A 15,690-nucleotide genomic window follows, 5' to 3' on the forward strand; every position below is an offset into this window, starting at 1 on the left:
TCTCCTTACTAAAAGTATTGGAAGGTAGCTGCCTAGTGAGAGATGTCTCCATGGGTTTAAAGGCAATTTTCAGATCCGGACTAGATTAGATGTTCACGAGTACCTTATTAGATTGATCTTATATCATGATTGAAAACTGGGGTGATTGGGCACCGAGTTGGGGTATTCCAATGTTATGTGGCACTAGCACACTGCTCCACTTTCATGCACATCGTTTTCATTTATTCCCAATGAATATTGTAAACCATGCCTTAAATTTTATGGTATATTTTACTTGCATGGTTACACCCCCTGAAGAAGCAGTTTTGTAATCATAATATCAAAGTTTAAAAACTTGCAAAGTCGGTATCCCATGTTTCAGTTCCTTTTAATTTTACCCATCTTTTGTTAAAATGTCCAAAATATCCCCTTTCTTAAAATAAAATAAAATAAAATAAATCAAAAATAAATAAATAAAATGCCTTAGATTGGCCCACGTGGGTCATCACAATTTTCACTTTTTTTATTTAAAAAAAAAAAAAAGACGGGAGGTTTATTAAATCATCACTTATCTCAAAAGTGTAAGCTAATAGAAAAGAGAAATTTAATCATTTAATTTATATTCTAACACGTGTAGGCTCAAATTACCACTTAATAGGTGAGACCCGACATGAAAAATGTTTAATTGCAATAAAATAGGGTACAATCTTTAGATGAGAAATAGTTGGAAACTGAGTGCTGCAAGCTTATTTTCTGTTTTCAGTCATTGAACAAATGTGCATAATTAAAATTTCCTTTGAAATTGTATGAAAATTGAAGTTGTGAGTGCTACAAACAGGGACAGAAGTTGTGTGAAAAAGTTTATTTTTATCTACAGCAAAATGATTGAGTGGCATTGTGTGCTTCATTAAAAGTAGTTTGTTGAGGGCATCTCTGTTTCTGCTGGATACCCGTGATCAAGATATCTTCTTCTTTCTTTTTTATGTGTGTATTTATGTATGCATTCCGGTTACTCGCGAACAATATCTTCTACCACATTGGCATATGCAATTTCAGACTTGAATAATTTGCACAGCTTAAGTTGGTGTCGATTCTGTGACAGGGTTTCGTAACACAAACAGCCAAATATCAACCTCTCTCACAGCAAATGGAAAATATGTTGTCTCTGCCAGTGAGGATTCTAATGTGTATGTGTGGAAACATGAAGCTGATTCCCGGCCTAGTAGAACCAAAGGTGTAACTGTAACACACTCTTATGAACTTTTCCATTGCCAAGATGTAACAGCGGCTATCCCCTGGCCTGGCTTGGGTGACTCTTGGGGATTACAAGACGCGTACTGCGAGGAATAGAACGGGCTAGACAAGAGTCTTGATGAGGTCTCCACAGCCAATCATCCTCCTACACCGGTGGAGGAGATTAACAGCAGTTCACAATCTGCATCCGGCTACTCAAATAGCCCTCTTCATGGAACCATATCTAGTGCATCAAATGGTTATTTTTTTGATAGAATATCGGCAACATGGCAGGAGGAAAAACTTCTTCTACCTACCAGGAACAGGAGCAGTCCTAGTTTAAGTGTGGATCTCTCCAATGGTGTAAACCAAAACATGCCAGCCTGGGGTCTGGTGATTGTAACTGCTGGCCGTTGAGGGGAAATTAGAACTTTTCAAAATTTTGGGTTGCCGGTTCGAATTTAAGGGGCCAAACCTTAGCCTTGAGCTACCACAAGGGCAGTACGGTCCACTTCTCATTATATGGCAAAATATGTATAGAGAATTGGGTGAGATTTGTAATATTAGCATAGTTCCATTTCTTGTGCTTGTGCTAGCCGGATGAGTGCAGATGGGGGAAGCCAATCCGACTGAGCATTCCGAAAAAAAAAAAAAAAAAAAAAAAAAAAAAAAAAAAAAAATACACCGTGAATCTAGAAACCGATGGATTTGTGCAATCGGGACTGTAGTTATGAGCATCGAAAAAGCTTATTGAATTAAAAATAGAAAAATTAAAATTCTTTACGATTCATTCTTACTATTCTTGTTTCATTAGATTCATGAACTGGGGGTATATGAAAGAACTACAGTTTGTTTAACCTTGCTTAAGGAGAGCAGCATCTAGTTATGTGGAAATTTAATCAGCTAAACTTGCTTGTTCGAACCTAAACTATAACCAGTGCAGTCAAAATGTTAAGAAAATTAAATTTCAATGTCCAATCTTTGAAATGTTGTGCAGAAGTCACACTTTATAAGCTGTCAGAACTTCAATATCTCAACTGAGCCCAAAAGACCAGTACACAGGCAGTAAAAAGAAGGGAAATTGGTGGAAAAAAGTTCTCAGAGTTTTGTCTATGCATGCGATGTGACAAGGATCCGAGGTTGAAATTTTAACAATTAAAGTCCTAAGTTTTGATCGAATAACAAATATATCTTTCTATTAGATTTTCGGTCGGTCTTTAACAGAAAACTTATCACTTGTCAAATTGTCTATGTTAGACCAATGAAAATAACTTATCATATTGTTTACTTCATACCAATGAAAAATATAATGTGTATCCAAATATACATTAGCTTTCTACGGAGATATTTACCCTTTTTTTTTTTTTTTAGGGTAGAGATCCACCCTACCTCCACCCTCCAACCCACAAAAGGAGGCAATGGAGGATGATTATGCCCCATAGAGGGGCAGTGGCGATGTCTCCACCCTTGCCCACCTCATTGAGGTGCGACGGAGGTGGAGATCGACTCCCACAAAAGGGCGGGGTGGAGAGCTCCACCCTTGCACACCTCTCCCGCGCCATGAAGGATTATGCTGGCAGCAGAAACTATGGGCGTGGAGAGGAAGAGGGTTGGTGTTTGGTCGAGGGATCTAATGTGGTTAGACTAAAAGCTCTCTTAAAAATAGGTTGTGGCTAAACCATCACCTACACATGCATTTTTTTAACTCATACGATCCTCCCATTTAAAAATGAGAGGAAACAGAAGGCTTCCCCACATTTAAAAATGGGAGGAAAGAGAAGGCTCCCCAATTGGAGGGGAGCCACTCTCATCCAAATCAGGCCACCAACTGAATTGTTCAGTGAACAAGCTATTATAGAACTGCTCAATATGTTCTTTGATCTCAGTATGATTGAATGAGACTGCGCCATTAACCAACAAAGATTCAATGGAATTCTTTCTTCAATTTGAGTTGGCCACTTGATGGAAGAACTTTGTGCACTTGTCACCCTTGATTTTTGCCTCCAACTCACCTCCTCCAAAAGAATGGTTATTTTTGTATCACTAATAGCTTTATCTTTTCTCATTTTCCCCTCGCCACAAAAAGCTCTTTCTTCTTCTAAACCATCATGTAAGGTTGGCGATTTTTTACAGTACTCGTGAACCCAACAGGAAATTTTTAGGTTAGAATCAATTTAGGTCGACCTGAAATAACATGTTTAATAAACGGGTCAATCCTGGGTCAATTTGCTTAACCCATGGGTGACCCATTTGACTAGTATACTTATAAAATCATATTTGTATTTTTCCTTTACAAAAAAAAATCCTAATGGGTTGGTTGGTCAAACGATCGTGTTTTGGTCAACCCAACACGACTTGTTTATTATTAAATGAGTTATGCGGGTCAGGTCATATTAGGTTAACTTAACACGACCTATTTATCAAATGGGTTAAATGGGTCGTGTCGTGTCGTGTCAGCCACTTATTTAAATTGTTTGTATCAAGGTTGAGGAGTCTAACCCATTTAATTAAATGAATCATATCAAAGTTGATCCTTAACGAATTGGCAAGTCAAATGGGTCGACATGAACTTGGCATGTCAACCCGGATTACCAGCCTTACCATTAAGACCTCGTAAATCATCCAAAATAAGCCTTTTCAATTTCTCTACATTGCCAACACCTCATCATTCCATACTCTTAAATTAGCTTTCAACGCCTTAAATTGTCAAGTCAAAATGAACCTTAGAGAACCTTGAAAGCAGTAAGAAGTCCACCATTGTTTCACACTTTCACCCTCTCCACTAAGCCCTATAATTTTAACCACATCTTCTCGAACTTGAAATACCTTCTACCTCACGAAGGCATCTGCAATAAAGAAGATTAGGGAAATGATTCGAGCAAAGTCTTGGCATCTCTTCTAATCAAGATAAATGAGAAATCTATAAAATCTAGACAAAGATGGAGGATCCCAATTGTTCGACCACATAAAAGTTTTGCCTACAAGAGAGATATCCATGAGCTTCTGATAAAAAATGAAATATGAGGACTCCAACATAGTTGGACAAAACGGGGCTCACCCGATCTCTCACTAGGGAAACACATGATGTTGAGATATCCCCCAACATACCATGACAACTTCCACCATTTACTAAAACCAACAAATTGTCCCCAAGGAATAGCTCAATCGGCTATGAACCATGTCTAATGAAGCGGAGGTCACTAGTTCGAATCCCCCCTCCCACTTCCCTTGTGTGGACATGTCAAAAATAAATAAATAAAATAAAATAAAACCAACAAATTCATCCCATAAAAACCTTATATCACATGTTGAATTGGGACCAAAAACATCTGCAACAACCCAAGTAAATTGGTCTTTGACAAATTTAAAAGAACAAGTAGCAGTCAGCTCTCCACACTCTTCGATTTTTTCCACCACCTTCCTATCCCACATTAATAAAATCCCATCGGAAGCCCCTCTTGAATCTAAAAAACTCCAATCCACTGTTGGCAATTCCACAAACTATGCACAATTAAGGGAAAACCCAAAGATTTTTTTTTGCGTTAAGGGGCCTAAGCATACATAAATAAATTAATACATATATACATAGTATCTCTATGTGTGTGCGTGTGGTTTATTAAAAATAAAACTGGACAAGTCTTGAACTTAATTTCATATTAAGTTATAAGTTATAATTATATAGAAAAATAACATATCTATAAATAATCTTTAAAAAAGACTTCCCTTTCGAATACAAAAGTTTTATCGTCTGCTATAGACATAGTTTACCTTTTTTATTTAAAAATATGATATGCAGTTTTATTATTATTATTATTATTATTATTATTATATACGAGTTTTTTTAAGAGATTATTATTTTTGTATGCAGATATGAGATGAAAAAAATCAGAGTGTAAATCAATTCATAAAGGTAGGAACAAATTTTCTTTGGTTTAAATCCAATTCTATTTTTTTTTATAAAATACTTCTCAAAAAATATTCACTATGAACGTCCGGCAGCCCCGTCGTGATCACCATTAATTTCTTATAATCCCACGGTGGCCATAGACCTACAAGAACTTTCGGCAGCTTGAGGTGTTACTTTGAGCTTTTAGCGATTTTGTGGTGGTTGCCATAAACTTTTGATAGCTTTATGGTGGCCACAAGGAACGTATATGACTGTCATGAACTTTTGGAGACTCTATAGTGACCACCATGAACATTTGATGGCCCTATGGTAGCTATTATGAACTTTTGGCGACCTCTTGTTATTTTGAATGTTAAAAATAAAATAAAAAATAAAAAATTAGTTTTGGCCCCCTAAACTTCCAGCCGATTTGACAAACCCCTCTCAAACTTTCAAATCTCTCACTTTGGACCCCTGAATTTTCAATTTCTATCATTTTGAACCCCTCTGTTAGTTTTCAACGTTAAACTCAAACAATTTAACTTTTTATGCCTATTATATCATCACCCAGTTCACTTAAAATCCCGAAAACATCCAAAATTACAGCACCCACCCCTAGCCCAAAACGACATAGTTTTGGGCATCTATTTAAAAAAAAAAAAAAAAAATCGGGGTGGCTGGGCCAAAATGGGGTGGCCAGACCACCCCATTTTTGGGGGTGGTCGAACCACCCCATGGTCAAGGGGGTGGTCCGGCCACTCCCAAAAGGCCAAAAAAGAAAAGAAAAGAAGAAAAAAACGGAATGGGTTTTAGGTTTTTGGGGGTGGCCACCCCATTTTGGCCAAGGCCACCCTGATTTTTTTTTTTTTTTTAATATTTTTCCTTTTCTTTTTCTTTTTAAAAGATAATTTTAATGCCCAAAACAGTGTCATTTTGGGCTAGGGTGGGTACTGTTTTTGGGGCCCAAAATGGTGTAGTTTCCGGGTGAGGGTATAATGGGCATAAAAATTCATTTCGTTTGAGTTTAACGTTGAAACCTAATAGATGGGTCTAAAGTAATATAAATTAAAAGTTTAGGAGTTCTAAGTGAGAGATTTGAAAGTTTGAAAGAGGTTTGTCAAATTACGTGGAAGTTCAGGGGCCAAAATGAAGTTTCTCCCAAAAAAATATTAGAGTTGGGGTATTTTAGAAAAAAATATTCAATTCCAATTTTGTTGTCTCTAAACCAAGGAGTTATCATTCTATTTTAGCTTATTATAATTAGTAACAAGTAATAACCATTCCTATTTCTAAAGAATTAGCCTCCACGTGGTCCACATCCGATTAGGCTACCTCTTGAAAACATATCAAAAACAAAAAAAAAAAACACTAATGTTTTGCGCGGCCATAGACACAAATGGGTCAACCCGTTTGTGATTCGTCGGGTTTGTAATGTTTCAATTTGGGTTTTTTGTTGACCCGGCCCACGCTCACTCCTTCCGAAGTGTTGGATATCTTTTTTAACGACTCTGTCTCTCTCTCTCTTCCTCTCCCTCGCCCGGTGTCTCTCAGATCTGCAGCGAAATCAAAAAAAGAAAAGAAAATGGCGGCAGGACCAGATCAGCTCTTCAGTCTCCGGAACAACTTCTACCTGGGAGCGTTCCAGGCGGCCATTAACAACAGCGAAGTGCCCAATCTCTCCCCAGACGATGTCGTCGAGCGCGACTGCCTCGTCTACCGCTCCTACATCGCCCTCGGCAGCTTCCAGCTCGTCACCAGCGAGATCGACTCCTCCGCCGCCACGCCTCTCCAAGCCGTTAAATTGCTCGCCCTCTATCTCTCCTCCCCCGATAACAAGGTCTCTTTTCTTCCCCATCTACTGAATTTCGCTCTTGCTTTTTTGTTCCGCTAGCTTATGATTTATAGCTCTTCTTCGTAAGGCCGCGTTTGGTTCTACCCGAATTGGAACGCGTCGGATCTGTGATTTTGAATCGAATCCAGTTCTGAGCCACCAAACGCGACCTTGCTGATGGTCGAGTTTTGTATGGAAAAGGATGGAAATCAATGTTGATTGTTGCGAGTGTTATTGTTGTGTTAGGAGTCGACGATCTCGAGTCTGAAGGAGTGGTTGGGGGATCCCGCGATTGGGAACAACCCGATCTTGAGGTTGATTGCTGGGATCGTATTCATGCATGAGCAGGACTACAATGAGGCTCTTAAGCACACTAATGCTGGAGGCACTATGGAACTGTGAGTCTCCAGCTCTTTTTGGCCCTTTTTTGTTCCGTTCGGAGTCTTGGATCCGATTTCTTGTTTGTCTTTTTGTTTTCCCTTTCATGGCATTTAATTCAATGCTTTTTTTTATACCGCCTTCGATGATTCACTTTTTTCATAAAATAACACGAAAACGTTCAAGTTTGAATGCTTAACATCAATATACAGTATTTGGTATTTCAATAAGCTGTGAGAAATGGGTAAATCTCTGTAGCTGTCAACAGTGATAATGTTTTGAGAAGTTTTTTTTAATGCATCACATCTTGATTTGGATGGTAAATCTCACTTGAAGAGTGATTTTGTCACTGATAATTCTTTGAGATGTATTTTATCTAGACCAATTATTTGGTAAACCTAATGTCTATTTCTCACAATATGCTGAAGGCAAACAATAGCAGCCTTCCATTCTCTTTGTAAATTCCTCGCCCTAAGGAGTTTATCACCCCCATTGAGCCCTCTCACGAGTCACGATCCAAGGTAACAACTTAGGTTTCATTAAGAACTGAGAACACCTACCACCTTTGGAGTCATAATTAAGAGCATGCCAATCTTTTTAACTCCCTTGTACCTCTATCTACTAGTTTGGAATTGGAGGTTGATCTATTTTGGGAATGAATCGCTTCAATAGCTGCCAAAATTTCCATAAATTGTTTATCATAGTCCTCACATGAAATCCCCATGACACGATGGATCTCCTTCACTTTTTGCAAAACCCAATTTGAACACTCCCGCCCCAAGCAAATATTTTTCCCAAACACAGTTGGGCGGCCAGGGGGGGGGGGTGTGGTTGTGGTTGGGGGGGCAGGTACTCAAAACAGTACATAACATGGCTTCATTTCTACTGTATAGATCTACATCCAGGCAAGGCATTGGGTCGCTAATTGGCTGACTGTTACCCTATGCATTACCCAACTCCATCCCAACTAAAGCAGACAGAACTGTCCCTTTTCCCTTATTGCCGATGACACTGAACTCCCGCAAATCCTCCACTGAAGAATCAAGATCCGGCAAAGAAGTTAGTTTACCCCCTTTAACACTAAAAGCCCACTCAACGGACCTAGGGTGTGCTCCAAAACCATCGTCTGACAGACTACCAACACAAGAGGGCCCTAAATCAAGAAACACAACACGCAATTTGTCTACTGGATGTTCTACCCATGCTGCCAGGGTGCAGCCTAGTGGTCAAAGGGTGGGTTTGGGATGAGGGGTAGATTCGGACATCTTGGGTTCAATTCCACACTAGGAGTTCTTGATACACAGTTCTAACAAGTGGGGTCATATATTTGGGGTTTACTAAGGGTGGGTCTGAAAGGTCTTGCCTTGGTGAGGCTCCCGCATCATTAAAAACAAAAATGTTCTACACATTCCCCTTCTCCTGATAACTCCACATCTCCAATATTGATTGATTTAGAGAGAGAAATGTCCGAAGCTTTGAAGACAGTGAGAGGATAGTGGCAAAGTTGAAGGCCTTCTTTTTCTATGCCCTCTTTCAATGGATGTTTGTTTATCTTATATATTGATTGCGTACTTGGGTGTGTCCTTTGTAATGAATTTCATTACTTATCAAAAAAAAAAAAAAGTCGTGCTAGACTTTGGATAAGATTTGCATGTTGCCTAGGGGGTAGTCCTATCATATCCAGGGAGCTACGGATGTACAAAAGAATAGGAATAAATCAATCTTAGAGATCTTAAACAGCGTGGTAGCATGTTTAGGCGAGATAGTTGAAACTTATACTAATTGCTTCTGTCAACTGAGTGCTTAGTTTGCTGGGGAAGTGACAAAGGATACATGGCTTGCCAACTGTGGAACTCATGTTCAATCCCACGTTGGTAGCCAACAAAGGAAAATCTTCCTGCCATTAAGAAAGAGTCCCACATCAGTTAATGGCAACAAGGACATCAGTTCAGAGCATGCTTCTCATATAAAACTACAAGCCCCCTCACTTTTTGTCGCTGTTATGAACTGTGCGTGTTGCGTGTGAAAGTGAAATGTTAGTGAATACTTTTTGGTCTTGTACCTTGAGTTGGTAATTGGGATGCGTGCTTCTGTGGGGACCTACCGCCTGATTTCATTTCAAAGTTTTTGAAAGGGTTGAGAAAGTTGATGCTTCGTGTTCATTTGGTTGGTGTATTTTTGCCGAGCTCAAGCTGGTTCATGAGCTCAGACAAGCATCTTCAGACCTAAGCTTGAGCTAGAACTTTGAGATAGGCTTGAGCTCAAGCTAAGCTCAAGCCTGTACAATTTCCCACTGAGCCAAGACTGAGAAGTGCAAAGCCTGGTTCTGCTTGACCCATTTGCACCCCTAGTCTTGGCTGGATTTGGTAGTTTCTAGTTTGTTTTCTGTCCCTTTGTACCCCTTTTCTTTTTCTTTTTTTTCTTTTTTTTTTTTTCCTTTTTTTTTTTTTTTTTTTTTTTCTATTCGTAAATAACAAACACACCTTATCGGACTTGAACCGTAATTTCACCTACTATCCCAATATTTTTGGGGCTGGAAGTGCCATTTAGCCCAAAGGCTATCTGCACAGTCATTCACTATGGTTAACAGGAAAAAAATTTGTATCCTCTAGCTGGAGGGTGCATTCATTGTGAAATAGTGTACAAGCTGTATCGGATATGTTTTTGAAACTGAAAAGTATTTATTTTCATTCCTTCTGTGTAAAATTTATTTGATAGATATTACGTTGTACCCAGGAAGTTTGATTTCTGAGAAAGTATTTGTTTTACGTATTTGTTTTCTTCTGTCAAAGTCACTGGGTCATGCTGACTTTTGACTTTCACAATTCCCAAACTTTGATACTTTGACTTGCATAGAATCTAGCTTGGTAATGGTGCTTAAAGGTGTCATGATTTGTTACATTGTCTAAACCTTGTGGAACACACTAATGGCTTCTTTGATATCTGACACATACAGTTCTCTTGTAGAAGTATGATCATTCTGAATTTTGTCTTTCAAAATTTCCAAACATAGCTCACTTGCATAGAATCTAAGCCAGATAATGATGCTTGAAGGTGTCATGATTTCTTACATGTTCTAAGCTTCTGGAACAAGCTAACTTCTTTGATTGAAATTGGATGTTAATTGGTTTTTGGTTACCAGCTTGCTTCCCTCCTCACCTGTGCAATCTATTCTCTCTGCTCCCTCAATTTTTTACTTGGTTCCTACCACTTCCTTGTATACAAGGCGGTTGACTAGTCTTGTTAAACGTGTTGATTCCTTGACTATACTGATGACATTGCTTTGACGTAATTTCATGAAATGATTATGGTGATGTCAGGAAATGATATTTCACCTCCTCTTAGGATCTAAGGCTGGCAATAAGTCCTTTTAGGGTCTTGACTGCACCAATGTTGTATTCTTATTTACTTAGGTTGACAACAATGATGATGGAGGTGTTCGATGGTTTTTGTCCTTTTTCCTTTTTTTTTTTTTTTTTTTTGATAAGTAATGTATATATTAAAAAGTGCAATGCGCCTCTAAGTACACAAAAAGTATACATAGGGAAACCCGCGAAAACCCACAATAAGACCCAAAATAAAAAACCAATAAAAGCATAAAGAAACCCTGACACCTAAAACCCAAAACAACCCTAAGCTCACTATGAGCTCCCACAAAAAGACCCCCAAAGTTACAGAAGCAAACCCATCAGACAATATTCTTGCCCTTCCTTCCCCAAGAAGGGCAAGAAGGTTTGAAACTATTGAAACACAGTGATGGGTCTCCCAAGAGACCTTTGGACATTGATAAGCTTGATTTTTGTGCCTGTCTGGTTTGGAACTAAAGTTTTTATTGCAAGTGTTAGTGCTTGAGTGTTTGTATCTTTATGTACTTCTCCTATCCTTTGATTGTGTCCTCTTAGGTGCCTTACTAACATATCTTATGCACAACACAAGTAAAAAAAAATTCTTTGTATGATGCACAATTTTGACGGCTTATGTAATTTACTCCGGGCCTTCCATTAACAATTTATCTGTCATCGAAATGACATTATGCAAATGAGGGGTTGTATCCTTGCCCACCAATGTTTTAATAAGAAGTCACATAACTAGTTATCTTAAGTGGAGGAAAAAATATTGCTGAGAATGCTTCTTGTCATTTTCATAAGCCTGATAGAAATTATTCTGCTTTTGCAGGCACGCCTTGAATGTCCAAATATTCCTTAAAATGCATAGATCAGATTATGCAGAGAGACAGCTTAGGGTCATGCAACAGGCTGATGAGGACCACACACTAACTCAACTTGCTAATGCATGGTTAAATTTGGCAGTGGTATGTACGCTGTCTGTTTTTCCTTGAGAGAGAAACTATAATTGTTTGTAAGCTTATGTTTTCTTTTGAATCAGGGTGGTTCCAAGATACAGGAAGCATACCTCATTTTCCAAGATTTCTCAGAGAAGTATCAGATGACAAGTTTGATCCTGAATGGGAAGGCGGTTTGCTGCATGCACATGGGAAACTTTGATGAAGCAGAAACCCTACTGCTTGAAGCACTAAACAAGGCAAGTATCTAAGCAATCAACATGTTGGATTTTGTGGCTTTTAAATGAGTAGACCAGTAGTTTTTTCTTAGTCATTGGGCAATTTGCACAACCCATTAATTGTTACTTACCAAAAAAAAAAAGTGAAAAAGTTGAATTGACAATATTTAAATGATTTTGGTTGGGTAAAAAGTGAAAAAAGTTGAATTGACTACATGTGTTGCTTTACTTTTGTAGGTTCTCTTGTTATTTTTTCTCGTTTCTCTAAAGTCCCTCTATTTTTGTATCAAGTCATAAATGTGAAATATCACGTACCAGATTTTTTTTAAAAAAAAAAAAACTATTAAATATTTATATAAAGGCTGCATTGAATTGGCATTAGATTGGTACGTGTTCATTTTGAATTATAGATGTGATGAAGAGCTGTTTGGTGATTTGACACAGGATGCAAAGGATCCAGAAACTCTAGCCAATCTGGTTGTATGCTGTCTTCACGTTGGTAAATCGTCTTCCCGTTTTCTCAGGTATGCTATCATTTCATTCCTTCATTTGTTTCTTTTTGCTCTTGTATTTTTATAAAAACTAGCACGGAATTAATGAAAAAGCATAAATGTCAATGGCCACAGTTTTTATTTACCGTTGCAAAAGCTACACTTAAGTGCAGTTTGACAACTGAAGAAAGTGGGCCATCATGATTTTGAAGTGTATAATGCTGGGCAGAATAGTGAGATCTGAGGATTTTAACACTAGACAATTTTGGCTCTCAGATTTTTTTTTTCCCACTCGGTCACAATTTTTTCCTGAACTTGTCAACATACCTTTCAAGCAAATGGGCTGGCAAAAGTTCTCATAGAATCCATTAGCATTTGTTGAAAACAAAATACCACTTAAATAGGAGCCTCTCAAATTAATATTAACATAATATAATACATATGCAAGTTTTTAACGAGTGTCAGCGTATCCATAATGAGATTTTTTGAGGTTTTTTTTTTTTTTTTTTCTTTTCATTTTGTAATCTAAATTGAAGTTAACAATCTTGCTGTGTAAGTTTTTGCTTTAGGACATGATGCTTGCTGTCACATGGATTGGACGTTAGGCCGACCATGCACTCCTCATTTTGATTGCAATTTAGTGCATATAATGACATTATTATGCAACTGTCCTAGTGTACATTTCTGGCTTATCCGATGACTGGCGTTGCAAAGTTGTTGTCCAAATTTGTATTGTTACTCTACTGTTTTTCCAAATTAAGGCTATTAGGGTTCAATATTCTTGGTATTATTATTTCCAAATGAGTTGCAATGATAGAAAAATTAAGTAATTATTGTTGTCAGTGATTGACAGATTTAAGTCACTGTTTTGCAGCCAGTTGAAACTTTCACACCCAGACCATGTGCTTGTCAAAAGGGCATCCTCTGCAGATGAGAGCTTTGACCGAGCTGTTCAATCAGTCGCATGAGGCAAAGAGGTGAATGGTATTACTCTATATATATAGTCTGTTTTACCTTTCATGACGGCTAGCTATGCTATTGGTTTTTGTCAGCTGCAAGAACATATAAAATTGAATGGAAAAAGGTGTATTTGGTGACAGAGTTGGAAATTCATAGTAGTGTTACTTTTCGGATCTAGTTGCTGTCTTCATATATGGAACGTTTTGAGCAAATTTAATTCATTTTGGGCTTTGCATTGAGAATACTCAGCTGCAGCACTGCTTACTTCTTGTATCTCTTTCCTTATGATTTTCATATAGATTTGATTCATGCCAAGGAATTTGTCTGTTAGTACATCAATACTGGATTATCCTTTGGGTTTATTTTGTCCTCTGTTACCAAAACCAACAACAACAAAACAAGAAAAGAAAAAGAGAGAAAATATACTAACCCCCTAAACTATTACTCATTTTGCAATTATGCTTTCAAACTTTAGAAAGTGATATTGAAGACTTATATACTAGTACTACCATTGTGTGCCAAATTAGACACTTTTGTATTTTTTTTTTCTTCCCAAATACACTTGAAGTTATTAATAAATAGAATTAAAAAAATATATTAAAATAACCATTTGAAAAAAAAAAAAAAAAAAAAAATTAAGGGGGCTAATTTGAAAAGGGCTACCCAGTTTTTGTTTTGTTTTGTTTTTTTTTTTTTTTAATTATAAATTTTACAAATGGTTATTCTTTTTAATTACAATTGAGACCTCAAACTGTGACCGATTGTTTACAATTTGTTCAAAAGTGAAATTATATAGAACCATGCTCCATTGATCTTATACAATTTCATTGCCGTCAACTTTTTAAGATTTTGTAGAGAATTTTCAAAATTTAGGATATCAAAGATTGGCGAGGATGCATTACCAACATTAACTTTGTAACTTTTTGCATTTTTTCTTTATAAAAGTCAATTCTGCATAATAATAATAATAATAAAAAGCTTTATAATAACTTTAATATAACTACTACAGTTTATATTGCGTTTTCAAAAAATTAATAATATAATTCTAATTAAATTGAATAACAATAATCAAGTGCATAGCATCTCAATATGATAAATAAAGATCATATGGCAGTCGTTTCTTTCCACTGGTATTCGTATGAACATAATTGAAACATTATGAAAACTCTTAAACAGAATAATACTAAAATCTTTATATTTAATAATAAGCAAGGAAAAAAATTCAACCAAAAAAAAGAAGGCAAACATGCAAAATTAGTCATTGTGGTTTACCTGATTTATAATTAGCTCTAAAGGTCATTAGAGTATGTCAAAAAAATAATTTTGTCCCTACAGTCAAATTTCGTCCACTAATTTAACAGATTTCGTTAGTATGACATTGACTTAAATAGTATAAGTATTACAATTTTATTGGCTTTTTCATTTCACGATATTAGAATTTGTTAAGTTAATGAATTGAATTTGACAGTAAGGACTAATTTTTTTTGGCATATCTTAGGGATCTTTTAAGTTCGTTTTGATATCACAAGGAGTTAATTGCAAATCAAGTAAACTACGGTGACTGATTTTGCATTTTTTCCAAAAAAAAAAAAAAAAAAAAGGGAAGAAAATACCTTTTATAATTCATAAATAAGTAAAAAGTTTCAAAACCGTACATGATAAAACAAAAACAGCAAATTTATTGAAAATAAAATATGTGTAGCCGCCTAGGTTTGATTCACTTTAAAAAATCAAAAAAGAAAAATAAGTCTTTAAGCCGGTGCTATGAATGCCACTTTTGATAATTGATGTCGGATTGAGGATGATAAAATAAATGATAATGAAATTGCTTATGCTGCTATGAATACCACTTTTGACAAATGACCGTTTGGCGCCTGCCATTGAATGATATCATGATAATGAAATTGCTGCAATTTCAAAAAGCAACTTATACTAGAATTGTGAATGAATCGTGATGATCAAAATTTCAGAACTTGGTATCTATACATAATCATTATGAGGTTGGGCATATATTAGGGCGTGAGTCCGACTCTTCGCAATGGAGAATTACTTATACAAGCCTAATTAGTATTAGCCGCCTTAAAAATCACTGGTATTCTGGTAAGGCTAAGTCATACTATGACTCAATTTGTCTTAAGAAAACGTCTGCGGTTCTCAACATCTACGCCCTGATGTATAGTTTCCAGCAGGTACGTACTACTATGATCACGCACAAGTAGAATAGTCATAGTTCATCACCTCCACTTGTCCTTTTAATTATTAAAAAAAAAAAAAAAATCTAAAACGGCTTACTTGTGACTTGTGGGTATAAAACAATTCAATGTGGTGACTCATGAGGAAACAAAGAAAATTCGTGTATCATTGTGTGGCAGCGGATTCATGTGGTAAGAAAAAAAAAAAAAAAAAAAGAG

General features: G+C 36.7%; 1 protein-coding gene across 1 annotated transcript; it reads left to right on the forward strand.

Annotated features, from left to right (window-relative positions):
- Positions 1–6,610: 6,610 nt before the first annotated feature.
- LOC132176573 (coatomer subunit epsilon-1) lies at positions 6,611–13,500 on the forward strand. The gene is made up of 6 exons (XM_059588822.2): positions 6,611–6,935; positions 7,176–7,327; positions 11,484–11,619; positions 11,694–11,849; positions 12,273–12,352; positions 13,194–13,500. Exons 1-6 carry the CDS (start codon positions 6,681–6,683, stop codon positions 13,285–13,287), a joined length of 873 nt encoding a protein of 290 aa, XP_059444805.1. The 5' UTR covers positions 6,611–6,680; the 3' UTR covers positions 13,288–13,500.
- Positions 13,501–15,690: the final 2,190 nt, after the last annotated feature.

Source organism: Corylus avellana, chromosome 3 (genome assembly GCF_965113065.1).
Source record: "Corylus avellana chromosome 3, dhCorAvel1.hap1.2, whole genome shotgun sequence".
Lineage (NCBI taxonomy): Eukaryota > Viridiplantae > Streptophyta > Magnoliopsida > Fagales > Betulaceae > Corylus > Corylus avellana.

What these genes read in the sequence shown, in the direction of transcription:
- LOC132176573 (XM_059588822.2), top strand. Translation starts at nt 6,681, where the DNA reads ATGGCGGCAGGACCAGATCAGCTCTTCAGTCTCCGGAACAACTTCTAC. An exon ending in CATGGTTAAATTTGGCAGTG is followed by an intron (nt 11,620 to 11,693) that starts GTATGTACGCTG and finishes CTTTTGAATCAG; the next exon opens with GGTGGTTCCAAGATACAGGA. An exon ending in TGCTTGAAGCACTAAACAAG is followed by an intron (nt 11,850 to 12,272) that starts GCAAGTATCTAA and finishes GATTTGACACAG; the next exon opens with GATGCAAAGGATCCAGAAAC.